The 27,968-nt window shown below is 40.6% G+C and overlaps 1 protein-coding gene across 1 annotated transcript in view; it reads right to left on the reverse strand.

Annotated features, from left to right (window-relative positions):
• LOC126100784 (glucose dehydrogenase [FAD, quinone]-like) overlaps positions 1 to 27,968 on the reverse strand; it is a 182,753-nt gene that overhangs the window by 35,299 nt on the left and 119,486 nt on the right. The window contains exon 4 of the mRNA XM_049911405.1: positions 7,514 to 7,711. Within this exon, the coding sequence (XP_049767362.1) occupies positions 7,514 to 7,711 (198 nt within the window). The remainder of the gene's footprint in view (positions 1 to 7,513; positions 7,712 to 27,968) is intronic.

Genomic DNA, 27,968 nt, shown 5'->3' on the forward strand with positions numbered 1-27,968 from the left:
TGCAGCCAAACTAAGGACTGCCATTTCATAATCTACCTTCTAACAAAAGCTTTACAGTGTTGCTTTTGTATTTAAAAGAGAATACTCCTAAGTCCTCCTTCTGTATAGGGTACATCATACCTGTCAGTAATTGAAAGGAGCTATTTCACGGCCTGGTAGGAGTTTCATTAACTGCAGCAGCTGGTTGCCGTTCTCTTGTAGTCAACTAATATTCGACTGAGACATAAAAGTGTGCCTGCTCCATCGGTGCTCAACTGGATTTCAATATATACAAGGTGCGACAATAAAGTAATGAGACTGATTTTGTTTGCAAGATGTGGCAACCCTGCAGGCTTCCGTAGGCAAAATGTCTTCGACCTTGGTCTATAAGCTGCTTCTAGTCCAAGCGGCACATCGATGCAACTGCTCAGTTGTGTGTTGTGCTGTAATAAATTAACACGTATTTGTGTGTCTCGTCACAGGAATGGAACCGCATAATATTGCGCAACGGTATGACGTTTCTTTTTGTGCTAAATTGGGTAAAAACTCGACGACAACTTACAGTAAGCTTCAGAAGGCTTTTGCAGATGAGGTTATGTCAAGAGCTCAAGTTTTTCGTTGGCATAAAATGCTTAGTGAAGGCAGAACGAATGTTGAAGATGAAGACCGCAGTGGATGACCGTGCATGCTTGTGTGCTTCTTGGATTCCAAGGGAATTGTTCATAAAGAGTGGGTGCCTCCAGGACAAACAGTTAACCAATATTACTGCAAAGAAATTTTAGAAAGACTTCGTAAAAGAGTTCTTCCTGTCCATGTCAACATTACTGATAATTGGATTCTGCATCACGATAATGCCCCATCACATACTGCTCTGTCAGTACAGCAATTTTTAACCTCAAAACAAATTTCAGTACTAACACAGCCACCTTATTCACCAAATATCGATCTGTGCGACTTTTTCTATTTCCAAGAGTCAAAACGGCGGTCAAGGGACACCATTTTCAAACAACACAAGATGTCCAAAAAGCTGTGACGAAGGTCTTGGAGGATATTACAGAAGATGAGTTCCAGATATGTTACCATCAGTGGCAGAAGCGCTGGAAAAAGTGTGTGCAATCAGAAAGGAACTACTTTGGAGGAGACAACACTAAACTTGACTAAAAGGGTAAGCAACTTTTTTTTCACATCAGTCTCATTACTTTATTGTCGCACCTCGTAGTTCTTGTTTTAGGGCGATCCTGTGGACTAGGGATAGGGTCATTGACTAGTAATCAAAACATCATGGGTTATTAGTCCGAATCAAGTCACAGCTTAAACTATGAACAAACGTCAGGAGCAATGGCGTTCGAAGACTTTCGGCATAAGAACTCACCCAGCGGCCTTGTGAAAGACGGCGGAGGAGCTGACAGAGGTTTGGGGCACTCTCTTGTCATTGGGGTGGAAACTGCCGCTAAAGGCGGAAGAATAAGAAATGATCAATGGTATGAAGATGCAGAAGGCAACGGAAACTACTGCACTAGAGGCACAAAATGTGTATCCACAGGACTTGTAACTTGTAACTGAAAAACTCTTATGATGATCTCTCTATTGGCAAAAGATTCCGGATTAGTCCTCCGTTCGGATCTTCGAGAGGGAACTGCAATACATGAGAAAAAGACTGAATAACCAACATAATGATAATGTTCTTCGAATCGAGCCGTGGAATGTCAGAAGTTTGAACCTGATAGGTAAGCTAGAAAATCTGTAAAGGGGAATGCAGAGGCTTAATCTTGATGCAGTGGGGATCAGTGAAATCAAATGGAAAGAAGATAAGGATTAACAATCAGACGAAGATAGGATAATATCAACAGCAGCAGAACATGGTATGACGGGAGTAGGGTCCGTTATGAATAGGAAGGTAGGGCAGAGAGTGAGTTACTGCGAACAGTTTAGCCATAGGTTTCTTCTCATCAGAATCGACAGCAAACTGACACCGACAACTATAGTTCAGATATACATGCCGAAATCACAAGCAGAAGATAAAGAGAGAGAGGAAGTGTATGAAGATACTGGACGTGTAATTCAGTATGTAAAGGGAGATGAAAATCTTGTTGTTGAGAAAGATTTACAAGAAAGAGTTATGGAATATAGTCTAAGGGACAGGAATGAGAAAGACTAAGTGAATCCCACTAATAAATTTTAGATGGTAATATCGAATACTCTGTTCAAGAATCACAAGAGCAGGAAGTATACTTGGAAAATGCCTGCAAACACTGGAAGATTCTAGATGAATTGTCGGCCACTGTGCTCGGGTGCTTCTAGGCCTTTCAGTCCGGAACCGCGTTGCTGTTACGGTCGCAGGTTCGAATCCTGCCTCGCGCATGGAGGTGTGTGATGTCCTTAGGTTAGTTAGGTTTAAGTAGTTCTAAGTCTAGGGGAGTGATGACCTCAGATCTTAAGTCCCATAGTGCTTAGAGCCATTTGAACCACTTCTAGCTGAATTACGTCATGGTCAGACAGAGATTCTGACACCTGTTACTGGATTGTAAAGCATTTCCAGGAGCAGATATTGACTCAGAAAAGAATTCAGTAATAATGAACAGTAGACTGAATTTGAAGAGAATCGCACGTGAGAATGGCAAGAGGCGTTTGAAATTCGCTAATGATGTGGTTACTACGATAAGGGATATCACAACAGGTAATGAGTTGAAGAAGAGTGGACATCTCTAAAAAGGGCAATCACATATGACTGAACAGTGGTAGATACAAGGTAGGTAAACCCGAAGAAACCTTGGGTAACAGAAGAAATACTTCAACTGATTGACAACTGGAGGAAGTACAAAACTATTTATGGGAATATCGGAATACAGCAATATAAATCACCTAGGAATGAATGTGTAAGAGCTTCGGGAAAAACGTGCAGTAATCGAAAAGAACTTTATTGTCGGAAGAACAGACTCAGAATATAGAAAAGGCAAAACAGCCTGCGGTGAAATTAACAGCAAGGTCTGTAGCTATAAGAGTGCAATGGGAAGTCAACTGCTAAATGCAGAGGAGAGAGCGGACAGATGGAAAGAGTATACTGAAGGCCTCTCTATGAGAGGGAGAGTTGTCTGACGTGATAGAAGAAGAAACAGGACCCGATATAGAAGAGGGAGGGGATCCAATATTAGAACCGGAGTTGTAAAAAGCTTTGGACGACTTAATATCAAATAAGGAAAAACTAAACTCCTCCCGAACTGACCTTGAAGACCCAACGGCACCGACCGGTCGCCGTGTCATCCTCAGGCCACAGGCGTGACTGGATGCGGATATGGAGGGGCATGCGGTCAACACACCGCTCTCCATGCCGTTTGTCAGTTTACGAGACAGGAGCCGCCACTTCTCAATCAAGGAGTTCCTCGGTTTGCCTCACAAGAGCTAAGTGTACTCCAGTTGCTAACAGCCCTCGGCAGACCGGATGGTCACCGATCGAAGTGCTAGCCCAGTGCGACAGCTCTTAACGTAGGCGAGCTGCCGGGAACCGGTGTTACCACTACGGCAAGGCTATTTAGTTAGTTAATTAGTTAGTCGGTTGCGTCTTCCATTGATCAATCGCACGGCACGGTAGCCTTTATGATGTGGAACGTGTCAAGTGCACAAAAAATGCACATATGAAACAAGATTTTTTAATATATGTATTACAATACATAGTTAAGGATTAATATTTCTATTATTTACCCCATTCCCTTATATGGCATAAAATGCATATACTATATTTATAGATTTATTTACTCCTATTCAAGAATTCATCTGTGGTATAGAAGGAGCTGTTGAGGAGATATGATTTTAATTTATTTTTGAAGCTATTACTGCTGTCTGTCAGACATTTTATTTAATCTGGTAATTTGTCGAAAATTTTTATAGCATCATATTTTACCCCTTTGTGTGCCAAAGATAGGATGAGTAAAGGATAGTGTGTTTCTTTTCCCTGGTATTATAATCATGAATGTCACTGTTGTTTTTAAACTGGTCCATGTGGTAGAGAACAAATTTCATTAGTGAGTAAATGTACTGTGAGGCTGTTGTAAGAATTCCCAATCATTTAAAAAGATGCCTACAAGATGTACGATTATGAACCCCACACATTATTCTAACCACTTTCTTTTGAGCAGTGAATACTTTTTGTCTAAATGTTGAGTTATCCCAAAATATTATTCCGTATAACATCAGAGAGTGAAAGTATGCAAAGTATGTTAGCTTACTAAGTTCTACATCCTCAACACTGGCAATTATTCTGATTTCAAAAGTTGCTGAACCACTGGCAAGATCAAATAAGACGGAAGGGATATACAACACTCCATCACAATTTATAAATTCATTGAGGGAGGTCGCAACAAGAAGACTATTGTCGGTAAACGATGTATGAGATTGTCGACGTACCGTCAGACTTTCGAAAATATGTCATCCACACAATTCCGAGAATAGCAAGGGTAAAAAAAGTGCAAAAAGTGTCGCACAGTCAGCTTAACATCTCATGCATCCAAACTGCTGACAAGGCTGATGTACAGAAAAATGGAAAACGAAATTGAGGATCTGTTAGATTACCATCAGTTCTGACTTTTGGTTTGATAATGGAAGCAAGACAGGAAAAATCAAGAAACTTTCATTGAATTTTTCAATCTAGAAAAAGCGTTTGACAGTGTGAAATGGTGCAAGAAGTTCGAAATTCCCAGAAAAATAGGAGTTAGCTACAGAGAAAGACAGGCGGCACACACTGAGGTGATAAAAGTTGTGGGATAGCGATATACAAATGTACAGAGGAACGTTGATCGCATCCCGTACACTAGGTACAAAAGAGCAGTGCAATGGCGAAGCTCTCGTTTTTACTCAGGTGATTCATGTGAAACCGTTTCCGACGTGATAACGGATTCAGGACGAGCATTAAAAGACTGTGATCGCGGAATGCTAGTTGGAGCTGGTCGAATGGGACGTTCCATTAAGAAAATCGTTAGAAAATTCAATATTCCGAGATCCAAAGCGTCAAGAGTGCGCTGAGAATACTAAATTTCAGGCATTGGCTCCATCCTCGGACAACGCAGTGTTCGACGGCCTTCACTTAACGACCGAGACCAGCGGTGTCTGCGTAGAGTTGTCGGTGCTAACAGACAAACAACACTGTGTGAAATAACCACAGAAATCAATGTAGGACGTACGACCAACGCATTCGTTACGCAATGTCGTAAAATTTGCCATTAATGGGCTATAGCAGCAGACGACCGACGTGAATGCCGTTCATCACTTGCAGCGCCTCTGCTGGGCTTATGACCGTGTCGGTTGGACTCTAGGTGAATGGAAATTCGTGCGCTGGTCAGATGAGCCCCTATTCCAGTTGGTGAGAGCTGATGGTGGGGTTCGAGTGTGGCGCAGACCCCACGAGACTGTGGACCAAAGTTGTCAACAAAGCACTGTGCAGATTGATGGTGGCTTCATAATGATGTGGGCTGTGTTTACGTGGAATGGACTGGGTCCTCATCTCCAGCTAAACGGATAGTTGAATAGAAATGGATCTGTTCGGCTCCTTGGAGACAATTTTCACCCGTTCATGGATTTCATTTACCCATACAACGATGGAATTTTTATGGATGACAATGAGCTATATTATCGGACCACAGTTCTTCGCAATTTGAAGAACATTCTGAATAATTCGAGCGAATTATTTGCCACCCAGACCACCTGACATGAATCCCATCAAAATTTTAGAGACATAATCGTGAGGTCAGTTTGTGCACAAAATCCTGCAGCGGCAACACTTTCGCAGTTACGGACTGGTATAGAGGTAGCATGGGTCAGTATTTCTACAGGGAACTTCCAACGACTTGTTGAGTCCATGTCACGTGGAGCTGCTGCACTACCCCAGGCGAAGGAGATCCGACACGATATTAGGAAGTATCCAATAACTCAGTGTACAATACGTAAAAGAACCAAAAGAAAGCAATAAGCCTGGAAGACCAAGATCAAAGTGCTGGGAGTATTAGGAGGTATCCAGTAACTCAGTGTACAATGCGTACAAGAACCAAAAGAAAGCATTAAGTCTGGAAGACCAAGAAGGAAGTGTTGGGAATAAAAACGATGTAAGAGAGGGATGCAATCCTTGTCCCCTGCTGTTTGTTCAATCAATTTGCCGAAGGAACAATGACGGAAGTAAAAGAAAGATACAAGAGTGGAATTAATATTCATGGTTAAAAATAGCAATGATAAGGTTCGCTGATGACACTACTATCCACAGTGAAAGTGGAGAAGAATTACAGGATCTGTTGAATGGAATCAACAGTCTAATGAGAACAAAATATGGATTGAGGGTAAATTCAAGAGTAAAAAAGCAACGAGAAGTAACAGAAAAGAGGATAGCGAGAAACTTAACATCGAAATTGGTGGTCACGATGTAGATGAGGCTAAGGAATTATGCTATCTTTGGAGCACAACAAAGCTTAGCGGACGAAGCAGGGAGACATCAAAAGGAGACTGCCACTTTCTAAAGGGGAATCCCAGACAAAAGAGAGCATTCCTGCCCAAGAGAAGTCTCCTCATACGAAACATAGGCCTTAATATGAGGGAGAAATTTCCTTAAAATGTACGTTTGGAGCACAGCATTGGAAGATGGTGAATCATGGACATTAGGAAGCCGGTACAGAAGAGAATATAAGCGTCCGAGTAGTGGTGCTGCAGAATAATGTCGAAAATCAGGTAGACTGGTAAGAAAAGGAATGAGGAACTTACGTACAGAATCGGCAAGGGAAGAAACGTAAGGAAAACATTGGCAAGAATAAACGACAGGATGAATCCCGCGGCTGGCCATCCTGATTTAGGTTTTCCGTGATTTCCCTAAATCGCTCCAGACAAATGCCGGGATGGTTCCTTTGAAAGGGCACGGCCGACTTCCTTCCCCGTTCTTCCCTAATCTGATGAGACCGATGACCTCGCTGTTTGGTCTCTTCCCCCAAACAATCCAATCCAAACGACAGGATGAGAGAACGTGTGCCAAGGTGTCCATGATACTGGTTGTGCTGAACACCTAAGCTCCACTGAGCAGGGTTAGTAGCCTCTGCCTTTATGAGCCAGGCGATCACGTCGAGAAGCACACGCGGATGCTCCTGGATCAGGAATTTCTTGCTAGTTTATTGGTGGGAGAATCAAAATGGTTCAAATGGCTCTGAGCACTATGGGACTTAACATCTAGGGTCATCAGTCCCCTAGAACTTAGAACTACTTAAACCTAACTAACCTAAGGACAGCACACAACACCCAGCCATCACGAGGCAGAGAAAATCCCTGACCCCGCCGGGAATCGAACCCGGGAACCCGGGCGTGGGAAGCGAGAACGCTACCGCACGACCACGAGCTGCGGACGTGGGAGACTCAATATGCTGGTGATACTGACCACCTGAATTCCACCAAGCACTTGGCTTCGGCTTTAAATAGAGCCCAGTTGGGCAGTTCTCGCAACAGATCGCGTGTTGGGAGTTTTGTACCGCTAGGTTAGAGCTGGGAGACCCAGAGTGCCCGTGGTACTGACCGCCTCCGCGCCGCCCAGCACGGTGAGCGGCCCCTGGCCCTTGGTGATCCAGGCCGCCAGGTTGGGCAGCGCTCGCAGCTGCTCCTCCGTCAGGCCGACGCCCGTCTCGTTCACCATGAAGGTGATGCCGCCGATGCCCACATGGTCCTGCAGATTGTAGCCGACGGACAGGTTCGCCAGCACTGGGATGCCCAGCTCCTGCAACCGCAAGAACAGCATTTAGTTTCAAGTCTGGTTTTTGACATATTCCACTCTGCTACAGCCAAATGACGCAATAAATACATTGAAGGAAAAAAATCGCAATACCAAGAAGGAGCTGTTCGACATAAACGAAAGTTGGTAGGTGTCTTCCTACACTACTGGCCATTAAAACTGCTACACCAAGAAGAAATGCAGATGATAAACGGGTATTCATTGGACATATATATTATACTAGAACTGACATGTGATTACATCTTCACGCAGTTTGGATGCATAGATCCTGATAAATCAGTACCCAGAATAACCACCTCTAGCCATAATAACACCCTCGATACGCCTGGGCATTGAGTCAAACAGAGCTTGGATGGCGTGTACAGGTACATCTGCCCATGCAGCTTCAACACGAAACCACAGCTCATCAAGAGTAGTGACTGGCGTATTGTGACGAGCCAGTTGCTCGGCCACCATTGACCAGACGTTTTCGTTTGGTGAGAGATCTGCAGAATGTGCTGGCCAGGGCAGCAGTCGAACTCTTTCTGTATCCAGAAAGGTCCGTACAGACCTGCAACATGCGGTCGTGCATTACCCTGCTGAAATGTAGGGTATCGCAGGGATCGAAGGTAGGGTAGAGCCACGGGTCATAACACATCTGAAATGTAACGTCCACTGTTCAAGTGCGGTCAGTGCGAACAAGACGTGACCGAGACGTGTAACCGACGGCATCCCATACCATCACGCCGGGTGATACGCCAGTATGGCGATGACGAATACACGCTTCCAATGTGCCATTCGTGCACCCAGGTTCGTCGTTGAGTACACCATCGCAGGCGCTCCTGTCTGTGATGCAGCGTCAAGGGTAACTGCAGCCATGGTCTCCGAGCTGATAGTCCATACTGCTGCAAACTTCGTCGAATTGTTGGTGCAGATGGTTGTTGTCTTGCAAACGTCCCCATCTGTTGACTCAGGGATCGAGACGTGGCTTGAAGATCCGTTACAGCCATGCGGATAAGATGCCTGTCATCTCGACTGCTAGTGGTACGAGGCCGTTGGGATCCATCACGGCGTTCCGTATTACTCTCCTGAACCCACCGATTCCATATTCTGCTAAAATTCATTGGACCTCGACCAACGCGAACAGCAATGTCGCGATACGATAAACCGCAATCGCGATAGGCTACAATCCGACATTTGTCAAAGTCGGAAACGTGGTGGTACGCATTTCTCCTCCTTACACGAGGCATCACAACAACGTTTCACCAGGCAACGCCAGTGAACTCCTGTTTGTGTATGAGAAATCGGTTGGAAACTTTCGTCATGTGAGCACGTTTCGTGAATGCTCTTAAAAGGTAATCATTTGCATGTCACAGCATCTTCTTCCTGTCGGTTACATTTCACGTCTGTAGCACGTCATGGCCAATTTTAATGGCCAACACAGTACATTGAAGGAAAAAAATTGCAACACCAAGGAGGAGCTGTTTGACATAAACGAAAGTTGGTAGGCGTCTTTCTACATCTGACATATTATGTCTATTCAGATTTCGTGCTAGTCGTATTAGAGTGCGGCAAATAGCACCACTGCGAGGATGCGAACCAGGTTTATTTTAAATACACGCCGTAACGGTCATGAGCTTGAGTTATCTTTGGGATTGCTCGTGGTGAGCTGATGTTCGTCGATAATGCCTTTAAGAGGGAACACATGAGAAAACGGACATGTTTGCATAATCTAACACAGTTTTTGGTATTTGGAAGATAACAGAACCAAATTTTGCACGTGAGGTAATTATGTTATGGGCTACATTCTGGATTTTTTTCAAATTTTTTCTCAAAAAATTTGATCATGGCATTGTTGGAAATTTTCGCAACGCATGCTATCACACAAGGAACATTTTCACAAAAATTACTTTACTTACAACTTCTTAGTAATCAGATACGCAAATTTGTGGAATAGTTTTTTAGGATCAGTTTAGAAGTCTTACAATTTATATCAAAATATTATGTGAATGAAACAAAGCAATTTCTGTTTCGCAGAAAAGTAAATAATTTTGACAGAAATACACTTAGGTAAAATTTGTACCACAAGAAGCTGTGTTATACTGTGAATAAAGTCTGCAGAAAATATCACTTTTCTATCTCCAATGGTACAGGGGAAAATGTTCCTTATATAATGAAAAACGAAAGTTCCGGGAAATGCACATAAAAGATTTTATAAGGATTTACACCATAAACTAGTAACTTAATGTTGATAATAATAATGAAGCACATAATTTCTAAATCAATTGTCCTAAAGCCACTATTCAATTCGTCTTTAGTCGACAAACTCAACACCACTTGCAAGTTTCTTCTGTGAATTGCTCGTCGTCTTAGCTTCACACTTATCTTCCGTTGAATTATGTTGGCTCACTTGTAGAAACTGTTTATTCACACGTAAATGGCGAGCTTTAGCCACTTTCTTAAACACTTTACCTCTATATATTGGCATTTTAAACGGTAAATCATACAAAAAAAGCTTCAACACAGTCATAATTCTCACACTAACAGTAGAACTGAAATGTTTATATTTCTGCACCACAGACAATAACAACTGCAAAAAATAGCTAGCGGAAGTCAAAGATAACACGATGTAAACGGGTCCACAGCGTTCTGCACTCTTTCGGTGCTTTTATGACAGCAGGAAGTAATAAAACATCGCAGACAAGAAGAGTGTCGTCTAGGAAAGTGGGCGTGGGGCTGCGCAGTGATTGAAACAAGACAGCTTTTTCCATCATTTGTAGATCTAATTAATCTCTGAAAGCTGGAGACAGTATTTCTAATATGCTACATGACTATGTGGTGGTAAAATTTTTTTTATCATTTTTTACCAATTCTGCCAACGTCCCCCCTAATGCGACAAAAACACCATTCTCAACAACTGACTGAGTGTGAACGACGCCTTGTAATAGGATTACGAGAAAATGAATGTTCGTTCTCCGGTATTGCAGGAAGAGTTGGCAAGAATGTAGAAACTGTACATGATTATGGACAGTGGTGGACACAAGAATGTACAGTCGCAAAAAGACCGGCTCCGGGCAGCCACTTGGCACAGCCGAAAGGAAAGACCGTAGTGTTCAGCGCACGACTCTGGTTCATCGCACTGCACCTGCAGCAACAATTTGAGAGCCACGGTGACACAACGAACTGTTACAAGCACATTTAAGTGCTTGGCAGAGGGTTCATCGAACCACAATCATACTATGTCTCTACCATTCCACTCCTGAACAGCGCGCGGCAAAAACGAACACCTAAATCTTTCTGTTCGAGCTCTGATTTCTCTTGTTTTATTTTGATGATCATTCCTACCTATGTAGGTTGGGCTCAACAAAATATTTTCGCATTCGGAAGAGGAAGTTGGTGACTGAAACTTCGTAAATAGATCTCGCCGCGACGAAAAACGTCTTTGCTTTAATGACTTCCATCCCAACTCGCGTATCGTATCTGCCACACTCTCTCCCCTATTACGTGATAATACAAAACGAGCTGCCCTTTTTTGCACCCTTTCGATGTCCTCCGTCAATCCCACCTGGTAAGGATCCCACACCGCGCAGCAATATTCTAACAGAGGACGAACGAGTGTAGTGTAAGCTGTCTCTTTAGTGGACTTGTTGCATCCTCTAAGTGTCCTGCCAATGAAACGCAACCTTTGGCTCGCCTTCCCCACAATATTATCTATGTGGTCTTTCCAACTGAAGTTGTTCGTAATTTTAACACACAGGTACTTAGTTGAATTGACAGCCTTGAGAATTGTACTATTTATCGAGTAATCGAATTCCAACGGATTTCTTTTGGAACTCGTGTGGATCACCTCACACTTCTCGTTATTTAGCGTCAACTGCCACCTGCCACACCATACAGCAATCTTTTCCAAATCGCTTTGCACCTGATACTGGTCTTCGGATGACCTTACTAGACGGTAAATTACAGCATCATCTGCGAACAACCTAAGAGCTCCGGGTCCGTCGTCCTGTGCCATGCATTCCACTGGCCCCAAACCATCGCCCTTTGCGACTTCAGTGGTGCCAAGCGAGAGCTCATTGGAGAGCGGGGTGGAGAACTGTCGCCTTTTCTGAAGGAAGCTGGTTCAGCCAGGGTGCCAGTGATGCCGTGTGATGGTTAGAAGGAAGCCAGTCGAGCGCTTGCAACCGACCTGTCTGCGTGCTAAACGCAGTGGACCAACACCTGGAGCTATGGTCTGGGGTGCGGTTTCATACGACAGCACGAGAGCTCTCGTGGTTATCCCACGCACCCTAACTACAAATTTGGACGCAAATCTCGTGATTCGTCCTGTTATGCTGCCATTCATGAACAGCATTCTGGGGTATGTTTTCCAAGAGGATAACGCTCGCCCACCTACCGCTGTTGTTACTCATCGTGCTCTACAGAGTTCCGAGATATTGGCTTCGCCTGCTCTGTCAGCAGTTCTGTCTCCAATCGAGTTGATCCACAATCAGCATTACTGGTCCCTGTATTGACCGACCAAATGCAAAAGGCATGCAACTCCATTCAACAAAATCACATCCAGCACCTGTACAATAAAATACATGCACTTTTCCAAGCTCGCAGTCAACATTCTGGCGTTTATGCTGCTTATTAATGTATCATCTATCTACATCTACATCTACATCTACATCCATACTCCGCAAGCCACCTGACGGTGTGTGGCGGACTGTACCCTGAGTACCTCTATCGGTTCTCCCTTCTATTCCAGTCTCGTAAGAAGGATTGTCTGTATGCTTCTGTGTGGGCTCTAATCTCTCTGATTTTATCCTCATGGTCTCTTCGCGAGATATACGTAGGAGGGAGCAATATACTGCTGGACTCTTCGGTGAAGGTATGTTCTCGAAACTTTGACAAAAGCCCGTACTGAGCTACTGAGCGTCTCTCCTGCAGAGTCTTCCACTGGAGTTTATCTATCATCTTCGTAACGCTTTCGCGATTACTAAATGATCCTGTAACGAAGCGCGCTGCTCTCCGTTGGATCTTCTCTATCCCTTCTATCAACCCTATCTGGTACGGATCCCACACCGCTGAGCAGTATTCAAGCAGTGGGCGAACGAGCGTTCTGTAACCTACTTCCTTTGTTACCGGATTGCATTTCCTTAGGATGCTTCCAATGAATCTCAGTCTGGCATCTGCTTTACCGACGATCAACTTTATATGATCATTCAATTTTAAATCACTCCTAATGCGTACTCCCAGATAATTTATGGAATTAACTGCTTCCAGTTGCTGACCTGCTAATTTGTAGCTAAATGATAAGGGATCTATCTTTCTATGTATTCGCAGCACATTACACTTGTCTAGATTGAGGTTCAATTGCCATTCCCTGCACCATGCGTCAATTCGCTGCAGATCCTCCTGCATTTCAGTACAATTTTCCATTGTTACAACCTCTCGATACACCACAGCATCATCTGCAAAAAGCCTCAGTGAACTTCCGATGTCATCCACCAGGTCATTTATGTATATTGTGAACAGCAACGGTCCCATGACACTCCCCTGTGGCACCTGAAATCACACTTACTTCGGAAGACTTCTCTCCACAGAGAATGACATGCTGCGTTCTGTTATCTAGGAACTCCTCAATCCAATCACACAATTGGTCTGATAGTCCATATGCTCTTACTTTGTTCATTAAACGACTGTGGGGAACTGTATCAAACGCCTTGCGGAAGTCAAGAAACACGGCATCTACCTGTGAACCCGTGTCTATGGCCCTCTGAGTCTCGTGGACGAATAGCGCGAGCTGGGTTTCACACGACCGTCTTTTCCGAAACCCATGCTGATTCCTACAGAGTAGATTTCTAGTCTCCAGAAAAGTCATTATACTCGAACATAATACGTGTTCCAAAATTCTACAACTGATCGACGTTAGAGATATAGGTCTATAGTTCTGCACATCTGTTCGACGTCCCTTCTTGAAAACGGGGATGACCTCCGCCCTTTTCCAATCCTTTGGAACGCTACGCTCTTCTAGAGACCTACGGTACACGATCAACCATCAGTTGACATTCGCAATTACTTGTCTTGTGTTAACATTAACCTTTGATCTTGCAAGGTTAATCACTTAAATATGTTACCCAGACAAATATATTTCCAAAATTTCATTACTCTACATTCATTATTTTTTCGTGTTGCGATTTTTTTCCATCACTGCATGTAATGATACGGCCTGCATGGAAAGGGTTATATGATGTATCAGTCAACATAACTTGCTGTGACAGTGCGAGAGAGAGAGAAAGAGAGAGAGAGACAAAGATATCGTTTATTACTCTGTGGCGGCCAGCGCTCACATAATTAGTCTTAGGATATAGAGCTTTTGTTCTTCTTAAGAGTAAATTTGACTAGTGGAGAGCCATTCTTGTGATGTAAAAATCGGCGCCATTGCGAGTTTTTGATTCACATTGTAAAATATATGTGTATATGAAGGAAATCAGTTAATAGAACATTAAAATATTGTTCATTTCAAGAAGGTACATGTTATTCTACACCCAGCGTATGCTTCTATTGTGATTTAATAATAAATACCAGCGTGAGAACAGTTCCGACGGGAGTGTTCAGTTCTAGTGAAATAGTTCGATGTTTTCTTCGGAAAAGAAGTCACTTCATGGATCATTCAAATCCACAATAGTAACTGGACATTTCTCAGAACTGAAAGCAATCTGATTGCTATGCAACAGAGCTCCGAAGAGTATTTCTCCGTACTTTGGTTACCACTTTCAGCTCAACACGGTATCTGCAGCATCTGGAGCAGATTTCTACAACAGCGGAAGAGTCTAATCGCTATCAGTTTGACACACCGCCCTGTGTACGCTGTATGTATTTACCCACAACAGTGAACAAACAGTAACTCACACACATAGAAAGACAATACTAGGAGGTGTGGAGAACCATTTCAGTATAAAGGCCCTGTAGAGCTAACCAGTAATTAGCCTAGTAGTAGTAGAAGTAAAAAAAAAATGGTTTTTTTCAAAGGAGCCTTTATAGTTACTAGTCTGCTATACCACTCACAGCTTTCACTCATCAAATCCCGATGGAGAACATCAAATCCCAATGGAGAAACAAGTTAGGGTGTTAACAATAGATGGAGCTGGCTTGATGGTTGGACTAAGCACCAATGTCGATAGTTATATTTGTTGAGAATCTTATTCCGCAACTTCCATTACAGCTTACAGATGAGTGAGCCCTAAGTCAGAAATTAATTTGACACTCACCGATAAATACACAATCCACGCAAGAGATCTCAATATCTCAATGCAAAATTTATCAAATCAGAAGAACCAAGGAGAGTTTATGTTACAGTCGGATGACGAAACACTCTTTCCACTTCGTTATTCTGGTTGACAACGACCTGTTGCAGACTACATTTGACAAGACATAATCGAATGCAGACTCAACACATAAATTTAACTTGCTACAAATGTTGATGTGCAATGTTTTTGTACTGTTGTCTCCTGTAGATATCAAGTTTAGCTGATGAACCTGCTGATACTTCAAATCTAGTGAACCAACGAAAACATTTTCAAATAAAATATGAAGTATACTTACAATTTTCGCAGCAGCTCGCAATAAATCTGGTTATGGTGAGATAAATGTACTACCTGAGCTTGGATCATATAAAATGAAGGTACCATACTGAAAACATAAAAACCAAAAATCCGCTACTACATACCTATACAAAAATGTTTAAATATTACCTATTACAAATAATTAATGTAATTAAAACGATGATTATGGACTTCTCAAAAAAGATAAAAATTACTGTTATTTTATTTATGAAATATATGTTCTAAAGTTTATTTTTCATAAATAGATCGATGTCTGATGGTAATTTCTTTGCTGCGTGTGGTTAGAAGAAAATATTTGTCTTACATTGTTCAGTCGCTGTACATACTTGAAGGGCGATGATGGAGAATGAGTAATGTGTGTTCTATCGATTTGTCTTGTAAAGTGAAATGACTGAAAATATATGTGTAATTTTTCAGGAAGTCCACCAGTTTTCACATAATTCTTGAAGTAGTAACTCAATCATCCTTTATAACATCATAAAAAGTTACAGCACAGGAAGGAAATAGAGATAGACCCAACAACACACAACGAAGTAAGCCAACAAAAAAGAGGATTATTATTATAATTAAAATTGCTTATTTAAATTCGACCGTCTCGCACAGGAATCTGAAGTAATAGGGGGTAATACAGACATGGGAGACGTAAGTAGTGTAGTGAAACAAGAGTAGGTAAACGTTAATCACGAGCTTGTAAAGCAGAAAATAACGTGTGGATGAATTGAAACGATATGATAATGACATAAGTACCATGCTGCTGTTACTAAAAACGAGTGAGAATCATAAAAAAGGAAATAATAACCAGATCGCAGAATCTGGTCATTCAACAGGAGTGTTATTTGATTATGCCAGTAAGAATACAGCTTAAATAAACGATTGCCTAATGATATAGTTAATAGAAATCTTGTTAACAATGTTGATACCATGTTCTGCAATATTACAGGGAAAAAGTTTCCAGGTGAAGGTAGTTCACATCCTATAGATTTTCTGCAGCATTGCAGAGATAATTTTGTGTATAATATGACTGATATTATGAAAATCAAGCTTGTTAAGAAGTTTCTAGAAGGTGAAGCATTAGGCTGGGCTAATCAGTATACACAACCTATACAGATTTTGAGAAAGGATTTTTTGATAAATTTTGGTCAGAAACTGAACAAGCTAGAAACAAAGAGTGAATTTCTCAATGGGCCACATTATAAGGAAATGATGTATTAGAATGGAACAGTATTGCAAAAATCAACTTAAAAAATTAGCTCATTTGAGCAAACCTTTTAATTAAATGACCAAGATTGTGCTTTAAAAGGCACATTACCAGCTAAGGTACAGCAGGATCTAGTCTATGAGCCAGCTGACACAATAGACCAGTTTTAGCTTGAGCAGGAAAAAAAAGGGAAATACAACTATAACAGACACATGCAAATTGGAATGTTAATAATCATAACAGGAGGGAACATGGCAAACACAATGGTAACAACTATCATAAGAAGGAAAATAATAGAGTAAACTGTAACAATTTTCATTCTGGGAAGCAACATAGTTGTACCAAAAAGAGGAAAAAAAAGAAAAAAGTTATATGTATGTGTTCCACAAAGCAAAGAAAGAGAAACATTGTAGAAACAAAATGTTTTCTACCATTTGTAAACAACTATGTAGTTACAGTTTTTCATACATTTTTGTGCAAACAATTTATATGTGGTAACTTATTTTTGCATGTGGTGTGTTACTTTTCCACTAGTTGTAAATAACTCATGATTTGTATTTTGTTATGTTCTTCAATGAAGTGGAAGCCCAAACCAATTCATGATCATTTGTTCAGTTCTTAACATAGTTACTTTGTGATATGTAACATACTGAATGTCAGAATGCTAGAATTGGAATCTGTAACATGGAAATGGAAAAAAGAGATTTATGCTACTGTCATGGTGTTTCTTTAAGGTGATTTTATTGTTATTGATAATCGTTGGTGGTGAATTGTAAAATGAGAATATTTTGTGAGAAGTGAGAAGCAATGAAAATGTTTAATGGTTTATGGTGAGGATAATTATAATAATGATGATTATGTTGATGTATTGTGGAGAACTATGTTACAGAAGCAATGGACTAGAGACGTTTATTATGTATGTGAGTAATTTACATTCAGGAAATAATCTAAAAACTTATTGCTAAGTATCTGTAGCTGGAGAAAGTAGTTAATGGAGGAATCTGAGACAGGATTTAAAGTAAAATTTTAACTGAGCTTTGCAAACATAAAAGTACAGAACCATGTGGATTAATAATTTAACTGAGCTATTATATAAAAAATAATTATCAACTGTGCTAAGTAAAGAATAACATTGAAGCAATGTAGAAACCAAACACTGTAGGCAGATTGTATTTTACAGTGAAATGATGAATAGAGATGATGTCACTGCTAATTGAGATGTGGAAAATTTTCTACTGTGTCAGAATTGACTCTCTGATGTATTGTTTTGCTTGTGAATATTGCTTCATCAATTAGAATTTCCATGCTGCAAGGTTTGTCTGTTACTTCCCTATTTATCTTTTTATAATTACATTTTACTATGTGTTTGTCTTCTGCTGTCTCAGTATAATGGAATTGATTGAAGATAAGTTCTCCAACATGACAGTAATGGGGTTATATGCATTTAAAAAAAAGGAACTTTCAGCTAGTGTTAGCTATATCAAGACACCTAGTGCTTTCATGAATAAAAAAACTGTTTATGGAAAATGAAAAAGTAAGAAGTTTATAAGCTATGTCAGTTTATTTATTATTGTGGTGTCTTTGTGAGGGAAAGGCATAATGGAGATAGTTATTTTTCACATTTATGTGAAGTTAATGTTAAAATATTTTTCGTTGTTTATAATATGTGTTGTGCTATTATGAATAGAATAAAAGAATTACAATGCAGAATAATTTTTCTGTTTGAGGCATATTGATAGTATTATAAGGTTTTGTGTAATATTTTGTGATGTTGATGAGGTTTATGTTGAGAAGAATTGCTGTGAGGGATGAATGTTTATCGGATTGTGAACTATAATTAAAACATCTTGAATAATCATTTTTTAAATGTTGTAGAGAAATAGGATTTAAATGTTCATTAGAAGAAGCAAGGCAGTTAATGGAAGAGGCTGTACCCACACCATTTGATTCAATTGAAATTCCACCCACCTCTCCTTCTGAAATTAGGAAGATACTAATCCCTCTCAAGAATAAAAGCTCACATGGAATTGATGGCATTTCCAGCAGGATAATAAAAGCTTGTTCCCAAGAAACAAGTAGGATTCTTACCCACATATATAATAGCTCTCTGAAACAGGGTATTTTCTCAGATAGACTGAAGTATGCCATTGTTAAACCACTGCATAAAAAAGGGGATATGTCTGATGTCAACAACTACTGCCCAATCTCTCTTCTGACTTCCTTATCCAAATTCTTGAAAAAGTGATGTATTGTAGAGTAACATCACACCTTTCTAAAAATAAAGCTTTAACGAAACGTCAATTTGGTTTCCAGAAGGGGTTCTCAACGGAAAATGCTGTATATACTTTCATTAATGAAATATTAAATGCTCTAAGTAACCGGAAGTCACCTGTTGGGATTTTTTGTGATCTATCAAAGGCTTTTGATTGTGTAAATCATGAAATACTTCTAGACAAGTTCGAGTACAGTGGTATGAATGGGACAGTGCTCAAATGGTTTAAATCATACCTAACTGGAAGAGTGCAGAAAGTTGAAATTAGCAGTTCACATAATATGCAAAAAAACTGGTGATTCCTCAATCTGGGGAACAATCAAGAATGTGGTTGGCCTTGGGTCCTCTGCTGTTCTTAATATATATTAATGACTTGCCATTCTACATTCACGAAGATGCAAAGCTGGTACTTTTTGCCGATGATACAAGTATAGCTGTCACAGCCAACAGGCAAGAATTAACTGGTGAAATTGTAAACGATGTTTTTCAGAAAATCGTTAAGTGGTCCTCTGCAAATGAGCTCTCATTAAACTTTGACAAAACACAGTACATGCAGTTCCACACAGTAAATGGAATAACACCATTAATAAATATAGACTTCGATCAGAAATCGGTAGCTAAGGTAGAATATTCAAAATTTCTAGGTGTATGCATTGATGAGGGGTTGAACTGGAAAAAACACACTGAGGATCTGCTGAAACGTTTGAGTTCAGCTACTTATGCTATTAGGGTCATTGCAAATTTTGGCGATATACATCTAAGTAAATTAGCTTACCACACCTATTTTCATTCTCTGCTTTCGTATGGCATCATATTCTGGGGTAACTCATCATTGAGTAAAAGAGTGTTCATTGTACAAAAGCGTGTAATCGATATAATTGCTGGAGCTCATCCAAGATCATCCTGCAGACACTTTATATATATATATATATATATATATATATATATATATATATATATATATATATGTGTGTGTGTGTGTGTGTGTGTGTGTGTGTGTGTGTGTGTGTGTGTGTGTGTTGTGAGGCTACAGTGAAGATCTCTAGCTCTTTAAATAAGTGTCTGCAGGATGATCTTGGATGAGCTCCAGCAATTATTCCGATTACACGCTTTTGTACAATGAACACTCACTTGTTATTAGCAATCCAAACGAATTCAAAAGTAATAGCAGTGTACATGGCTACAACACTATGAGAAAGGATGATCTTCACTCTTCAAGGTTAAATCTAACTTTGGCTCAGAAGGGGGTAAAGTATGCTGCCACAAAAGTCTTTGGTCACTTACCCAATAGCATTAAAAGTCTGACAAATGGCCATATAGCATTTAAAAGGAAATCAAAAGACTTTTTTAGTGGCAGCTCCTTCTACTCATTAGATGAATTTTTGGATATATTAAGTGGGTAATTTCCCAACCCCCCAACAAAAAAAAAGTTAAGTGTCATGTAATATTTTGTGTAATGTAATATCTTGTATAGACACCTTTTATTAACCTGACACGTTCCACACCATTGCGAAGTGTCATATTCATGATCTATGGAAAAAATACTAATCTAATCTAATCTATGAGGTTTATAATCATGTTAAGGAAATGAAATATTAGGGACTTATTGGTTCTCTGTTTTGTAATGCATTGTAAGTTTGTTTATGATGGTATGCTGTAAAAAAATTCTGAGAAATGACTATATGGAACTTAGGAAAAGTGATGTTGAGCATTAGCCTTTGATTATGTGATTGATGTTTAGGGAAGATTGATCTGGGTCTGATTTGCTAAAAATATCTGAATTATATTTAACAACTATATGATTCCATAGCATTGACATGAGAAAGAGTTAGTATTGGTATTAACTTACATGTTTCAAATATATTGTTGCTAACTATAAAGTGTTAACACCTTGTGAAATCATTACCATGTTGATTTTAATCACAAAATTTGTGGAAAAAAATTCTCTGGAATCTGGGTTGGGTTGATTTGGGGGATGAGACCAAACTGCGAGGTCATTGGTCTCATCAGATTCGGGTAGGATGGGGAAGGAAGTCGGCCGTGACCTCTCAAGGAACCATCCTGGCATTTGCCTGAAGCGATTTAGGGAAATCACAGAAAACCTAAATTAGGATGGCCGGATGCAGGATTGAACTGTCGTCCTCACAAATGCGAGTCCAATGTGATAAGCATTGCGCCACCTCGCTTGGTTCTCTGGAATCTGGAAAATGAGCATTAGAGAATCTATTTTGCTGTCTAAAATTACTTTTCATCCAGTGAGACTAGAACATTTCTTGTGTATTAGCTGTGTAGAGGGAGTGTGTGGATAGCACTACAACACTTCTCATGAAATAGCTGCAGTTCCTTGTGCTGTAGATAATTTCCTTGTGTTTACTATGATATACATTTTTTATGTTCAATACTATTTTGCATATGTAGTGAACTTTCATATTGCCCCATAGAATCAGTATACTTTATATAGCTGTGAAAGAAGAATTTTTAAATATAACAGTGAAAGATAGTTGTAAATGAACAGTGCATGAAAGCAAATTTCCATGTTGTTGGCATTTTTGGGACAATTTATGGCCAATATTTTTTAAAATAAATAACCTAAAAATCCAGTTTTCCATAAAACATGTAAGAATGAGCTAGTTATCACATTCTGTAACATAGCTTGAAAGACTTTAAAAGGAAAATTTGCCTACACTATTGTATAATCTATTATGTGACATGAAAACTAATGGATCCAAAATGTTTATAACAATCAGAGACTAATGGATAAAATGAGTGATAAAACTGAAAAGTTTGCACATGGTATAGGTAGGGGTTCTGCTGACTTTGGTAGGCATACCACATGGTGAGTGGTGCCTTCCCTAGCTGGGTATATCCATTCTTAATTTCTCGTGCACACTATTCTGTCTCTTTCCCAAACAGGTTCTGTTCCCACTGTGCTCTTCTATTTTTTTCTCTTTTCTCTCTGGGATGTATCCTGTTTTCTGTCACATCTATTCTGGGTGAGGTGAAACGACAATTCTATACTTTTAGCACCTGCTGTGTCTGGCATAAAAAAATTCTTACACAACAGATCTAAAATAATATTTATTATAGCATATTTTTGTATGCCAAGGGTTCAGTGTTCTGTATGAAAAAAAAATTTGGAATTAAGACATTGTAAAATGTTATTACAATAACATTTCATTGGTATTATGAGACAAAGCAGTAACTTCCTAACTTAGTACATCGATTTTATCCTGTCATCTAAAGTATTTTGTTATATTTTCATTAAAGTATTTCAAATAACTCAATATGGTCTACGATTTTTTTATTGTAAGGCATTACCAATCTATGATGTTTCACTTAGTAAAGATAGATTAATAAATTTTGGTATATAGACATTTTTTATGATTACTAGTTCTACTGTCATGGCTAATAGGATAAAATCACAGTTATGTGTACCATCTTTTAAATATCCCATATATGTTATATGATATTTGGCAATAATTTGAGAGCTACAGAACAAGTAAAAGGTCAGTTTTTGAAATTGTTTTGAAAATTTGTGAAAAAAACCTTTCTAAAGCGAAATTTTGCTCTTGTTCTTCTTTGAATTAAGTGATGAAGCAGTTAAAATGCTGTATATCATATAATGAAGAACCGTTGAATATTGTTTCTTACACTCCAAAACTTGTTGGCATAACCGATATTATTATTTTGTATCGAAATCTGTCTCTCATTTTATGCTTACAAAATTTTTGGGAGGCAATTGTAATAAAACTGGTTATGGTGAGATAAATGTACTAACCGATCTTTGATCATATAAAATGAACGATACCGTACTGTAAACATAAAAAGCAAAAATCCACTGCTACATAGCTATGCAAAAATGTTTAATTATCAAGTTTTATAAATACTTAATGTAATTCCAAGGATGATTATGGACTTCTCAAGAAAGATAAACAATTACTTGTATTTTATTTATGAAATATTTGTTTCAAAGTTTATTTTGCGTAAATAGATCGATGTGTGACAGTAGTTTCATTGTTGGAAGAAAATCTTTGTCTTACTATGTTCAGTTGGTTGTGTGGAGTATTATTATAAATAGAACTGGCTATTTAAATTCGACTGTCTCTGTCACTGGCTGCAGTGTGTCATTCTCAGCGTGGCAAGTTCTGTGAAAATATGACCAGCCACCCAAATTACTAACTTATTTCACAAATTAATAAATCGAATTTTGGCAACAAGAGAGTGGGTACAGTTAGAAGCTGCACTTGAGGAAGATGTATATCTGTAGCTAGGATATCAAAACCTCTAGTCCTCAAATTCATTTTTACGGAGTAGATGAGAGATAAACAGGACCAAAAAATTTCTTAACAAAGTTTTTCAACCTCGTGTGCAAAGTCCTTATTTAATCACAAAGACGTAACTTCAGTATGACATCGTTAGCGTCAACTAATATGTGACGCAGTAGTTTCGGCGCTAATAAAGGCGAAGAAAATGTGTAGAAAGTGAACACAAAGAAAAAAAAAACTTGGAAACAATATTATGGAAAGGAGCGAAGAATAAGATGAGTATGAGATGGGAGATATCATACATTCCAAAATAATTTGGCTGTGCACTGAAATAAATAAGTTAAAACGAAGACACATGGAGTAGACGAAAAACCCTTAGAATTATAAATATCATGGTCCAAGCAACCTTAGCTATCTTTTCCACATGATATTCAAGATACATGAGAGAGGAAAATAACCTCAGATTTCAGTAAGAATGTAATAAAGCATGCAGGTGCTGACAGGAATTACTGTCACATCAGTTTAATAAGTCAATGTCGCAAAACAATATCGCGAAATATTTACGGAAAAATGCTGAGACTAAAGCTGGCTTTGCGAAGATTTAACGACGGCAGAAGTTAAGAGGATATAAAATGTGGTCTTTATGGAAGTGAAATATGAATGAGATACAGATCAGACAACCGTAGAATAAAAGCTACAGAAAACTTAAGATTCCATCTGCCTTCTGTCATTTCGTCACAGAAATCCATTATATTCTCACATAACTCCATTTTCCTTTCCTCAACTGCTATTTTTATGAAAAGTGTGCTTCAGTTGTTTTAATTCGGCTTGTAGGTGTTCTGGTTCGCAAATTATTTTGGTTCAGTCGCCAGCTCACTGCGTTCTTCCATCGCTAATATTTATATGGAAATACCTGAACGAACAGTTCTGGAACAAGCACAAAAAAAGCATTTCGACGGTATCGGATTGCGGATGACGTATTTGTATTTTGGACACGTGATAAAAAAGACTTTAGAAGGATACTTTTGCTATTACAAAAATAGAAATCTAAAAATTTACTTCACTGTGGAAGTGAAAAATGACAAAGAAATATCCTTTTTGTATGTTTTGGTTGTGAGATAGCACGATGGAAGGAAGGAACATAAAGTTTTTCAGAAAACCACGCACTTAGACGTATATTTACATAATAACTCCATCATCTCCAGTAAAACAGGTTTGTCATGATGAAAAGTCTTGTCGACAGAGCGAAACAGACTTGCTCATCGGAATACTTAAACGCCGTATTAAATCATCTGAACCACAATTTCCAGAAAAATGACTATTCAGGAAAAAATGAAATCGATTTCTGCGACCAAACAATCGCAGGCCGAAGAACATACATAAAAAATAATGTTGCAAGAACTCAGTTTCTACAAAATTGTTAAGGCTTTCGTGGCCACTTGTTGACAAATTGCCTATTGGCTTCTGTCTCGGGTTCTTCGGCCGACATTCATCTAATGATTTTTCTGACGTTTCGCCAGCACGAGTGGCTGGCATTGTCAAAGCTTCACCCTCCATTGCCGGTGGTGAACTGGAGGCGAGCTCGCGGCCGCAGGCTATATGTACCTGGCGCGCCAACGTCCGAGGGCTTCTCCGCGGTCATTTCCGGTGCGGTTCTCCGCTTGCTACCTGCGACGGTCGTTCGCTGCAGTACGGGAAGCCAGGATCCGTTTACCTTAAGGCTTTCCTCTTTCTTGTTGAAACTGTTCGCGTGTTTTTGGATTTCTACAGCTTCTCTGAACAAGCGCGTGTGATATTGCTTCTCTACAGACAGAACTTCCGTGTCGGCGAATTTTATTACGTGGTCGGTCTCATTCAGTGCGTGCTCTGCCACGGCCGATTTCTCCACCTGCCCAAACCTGCAATGTCGCTTATGCTCTTTGATCCTGGTGTTAATGGATCGTCCAGTCATTCCGACATAAACTTTTCCACATGTGCAAGGTATACGGTATATTCCCGACATTGCAAGTGGGTCTCTTTTCTCCTTCGACGATCTAAGACACTCTTTGATCTTCCTTGTCGGTTTGAAAGTCGTCTTTACGCAGTGTTTGCGCAATATACGGCCGATTCTGTCCGTCACTCTGGAAATGTATGGCAGAAAGGCCGTACCCGACATTTCTTTTCCTGGTTCCTTACTTCGCCGAGTGTTTGGCTCTGTTACATTTCTAATGTAATTTGTGGAGTACCCATTGCTCCTCAGAACAGTTTCCAGGTGTTGCATTTGTCGTTTGAGGTGTTGAGGCTCACATATTCGTCCTGCTCTCGTTACGAGCGTACTAATCATGCCTCTTTTCTGGCTCGGGTACGGCCTTTCTGCCATACATTCCCAGAGTGACGGACAGAATCGGCCGTATATTGTCAAACGCGGCGTAAAGACGATTTTCAAACCGACAAGGAAGATCAAAGAGTGTCTTAGATCGGCGAAGGAGAAAAGAGACCCACTTGCAATGTCGGGAATATACCGTATACCTTGCACATGCGGAAAAGTTTATGTCGGAATGACTGGACGATCCATTAACACCAGGATCAAAGAGCATAAGCGACATTGTAGGTTGGGGCAGGTGGAGAAATCGGCCGTGGCAGAGCACGCACTGAATGAGACTGACCACGTAATAAAATTCGCCGACACGGAAGTTCTGTCTGTAGGGAAGCACTATCACACGCGCTTGTTCTGAGAAGCTGTAGAAATCCATAAACACGCGAACAGTTTCAACAAGAAAGAGGAAAGCCTTAAGGTAAACGGATCCTGGCTTCCCGTACTGCAGCGAACGACCGTCGCAGGTAGCAAGAGGAGAACCGCACCGGAAATGACCGCGGAGAAGCACTCGGACGTTGGCGCGCCAGGTACATATAGCCTGCGGCCGCGAGCTCGCCTCCAGTTCACCACCGGCAATGGAGGGTGAAGCTTTGACAATGCCAGCCACTCGTGCTGGCGAAACGTCAGAAAAATCATTAGATGAACGTCGGCCGAAGAACCCGAGACAGAAGCCAATAGGCAGTTTGTCAACTCAGTTTCTCTCCCGTTTATTAAAAACTAGCTTAGCTTCATCTGCTTCCCAAGCGTTTTCTTGGAAACTATAAAAAAATAATTTTAGACCTACTGAAAAACTGATATATTCAAGAGCCGTTTCTTTTTCGCTGTAATTCTGATAAAGCCAATTTGTTGTGGTGACTTTTGCACTGAAGAGCCAAAGAAACAGGTACACCTGCCTAATATCGTGTGGGGCCCCCGCGAGCACGCAGAAGTGCCGCAACACGACGTGGTTTGGACTCGACTGATGTCGGTAGTAGTGCTGGAGGGAATTGACACCACGAACCGTACAGGGCTGTCCACAAATCCATAAGAGTAAGAGGGGGTTGAGATCTGTTCTGAGCAGCACGTTGCAAGGCATCCCAAATATACTCACTAACGTTCTTGTCTGGGAAGTTTGGTGGCCAGAGGAAATGTTTTAACTCCATAAGAGTGTTCCTGGAGCCACTCTGTAGCAATTCTGGACGCGTGGGGTGTGGCATTGTCCTGCTGGAATTGACCAAGTCCGTCGCAGTGCACAATGGACATGAATAGATGCAAGTGATCAGACAAGTTGCTTAAGTACATGTCACCTCTCAAAGTCGTATCTAGACGTATGGTTCAAACTGCGTACACCCCACACCATTGCAGAGCCTGCACCAGCTTGAACAGTCCCCTGCTGACATGCAGGGTCCACGGATTCATGAGGTTTGTCTCCATACCCGTACACGTCCACCCGCTCGATACAATTTGAAACGAGACTCGTCCGACCAGGCAACATGTTTCCAGTCATCAACAGTCCAATGTCGGTGTTGACGGGCTCAGGTGAGGCGTAAAGCTTTGTGTCGTGCAGGCATCAAGGGTATACGAGTGGACCTTCGGCTCCGAAAGCCCATATCGATGATATTTCGTTGAATGGTTCGCACGCTGGCATTTCTTGATGACGGAGAAATGAAATCTGCAGCAATCTGCTGAAGGGTTGCACTTCTGTCACTTAGAACGATTCTCTCCAGTCGTCGTTGGTCCCGTTCTCGTGGGATCTTTTTCCGGCCGCAGCGATGTCGGAGATTTGATGTTTTACCGGATTTCTGTTGTTTACGGTACACTCGTAAAATGGTCGCACAGGAAAATCCCCACTTCTTCGCTAACTCGGAGATGCTGTGTCGCATCGCTTGTGCGCCGATTACATCACGTTCAAACTCACTTAAATCCATATAACCCGCCGTTGTAACAGCAGTAACCGATCTAACAACTGCGCCAGATGCTTGTTGTTATACGTAGGCGTTGCCGATCGCAGCGCCGTATTCTGCCTGTATTATAAATTTGAAAACTTAATAAACCACGGAATAATGTAGATAGAGAGGTAAAAATTGACACAGATGATTGGAATGACATGGGGTTTTATTAGAACAAAAAAAAGCCAAAGTTCACAAAATGTCCTACAGATGGCGCTGGACAGCAAAACGTCAGTGGCTGCGCATGACAAACGTGTACAAAAGGAGCTGTAATCAGAGAGAGAATCAGATGCGCCAGTAGTCGCAGCATGTTGACGTTACCTGAAAAGGCGCTTTTAGTGAAGCTGTGTTATCATAATGGGGAATGTGCTAGTTCAGTGTTACGATACTAACGCCATAGGAAGAGGATTCTAACGGGTAAAGGTTCGTTGACAAATGCAGCTGTGGCGACAATGATTTCAAAGTTCGAAGCCACGGGTTGTTTAGACGATAGACCCCGTAGTGGCCGACCGAGCACAAGGTGTAATGCTGCTGAGACAGTTCAGGAAGTAATGGAGACTGTAGCGGGTTTGTCTATGCACGGGGAAGTCAGCACTCGTGCAGTCGCACGTCACACCGGCATTCCATACACTAC

Source organism: Schistocerca cancellata, chromosome 9 (assembly GCF_023864275.1).
Source record: "Schistocerca cancellata isolate TAMUIC-IGC-003103 chromosome 9, iqSchCanc2.1, whole genome shotgun sequence".
In the NCBI taxonomy this organism is placed as follows: domain Eukaryota; kingdom Metazoa; phylum Arthropoda; class Insecta; order Orthoptera; family Acrididae; genus Schistocerca; species Schistocerca cancellata.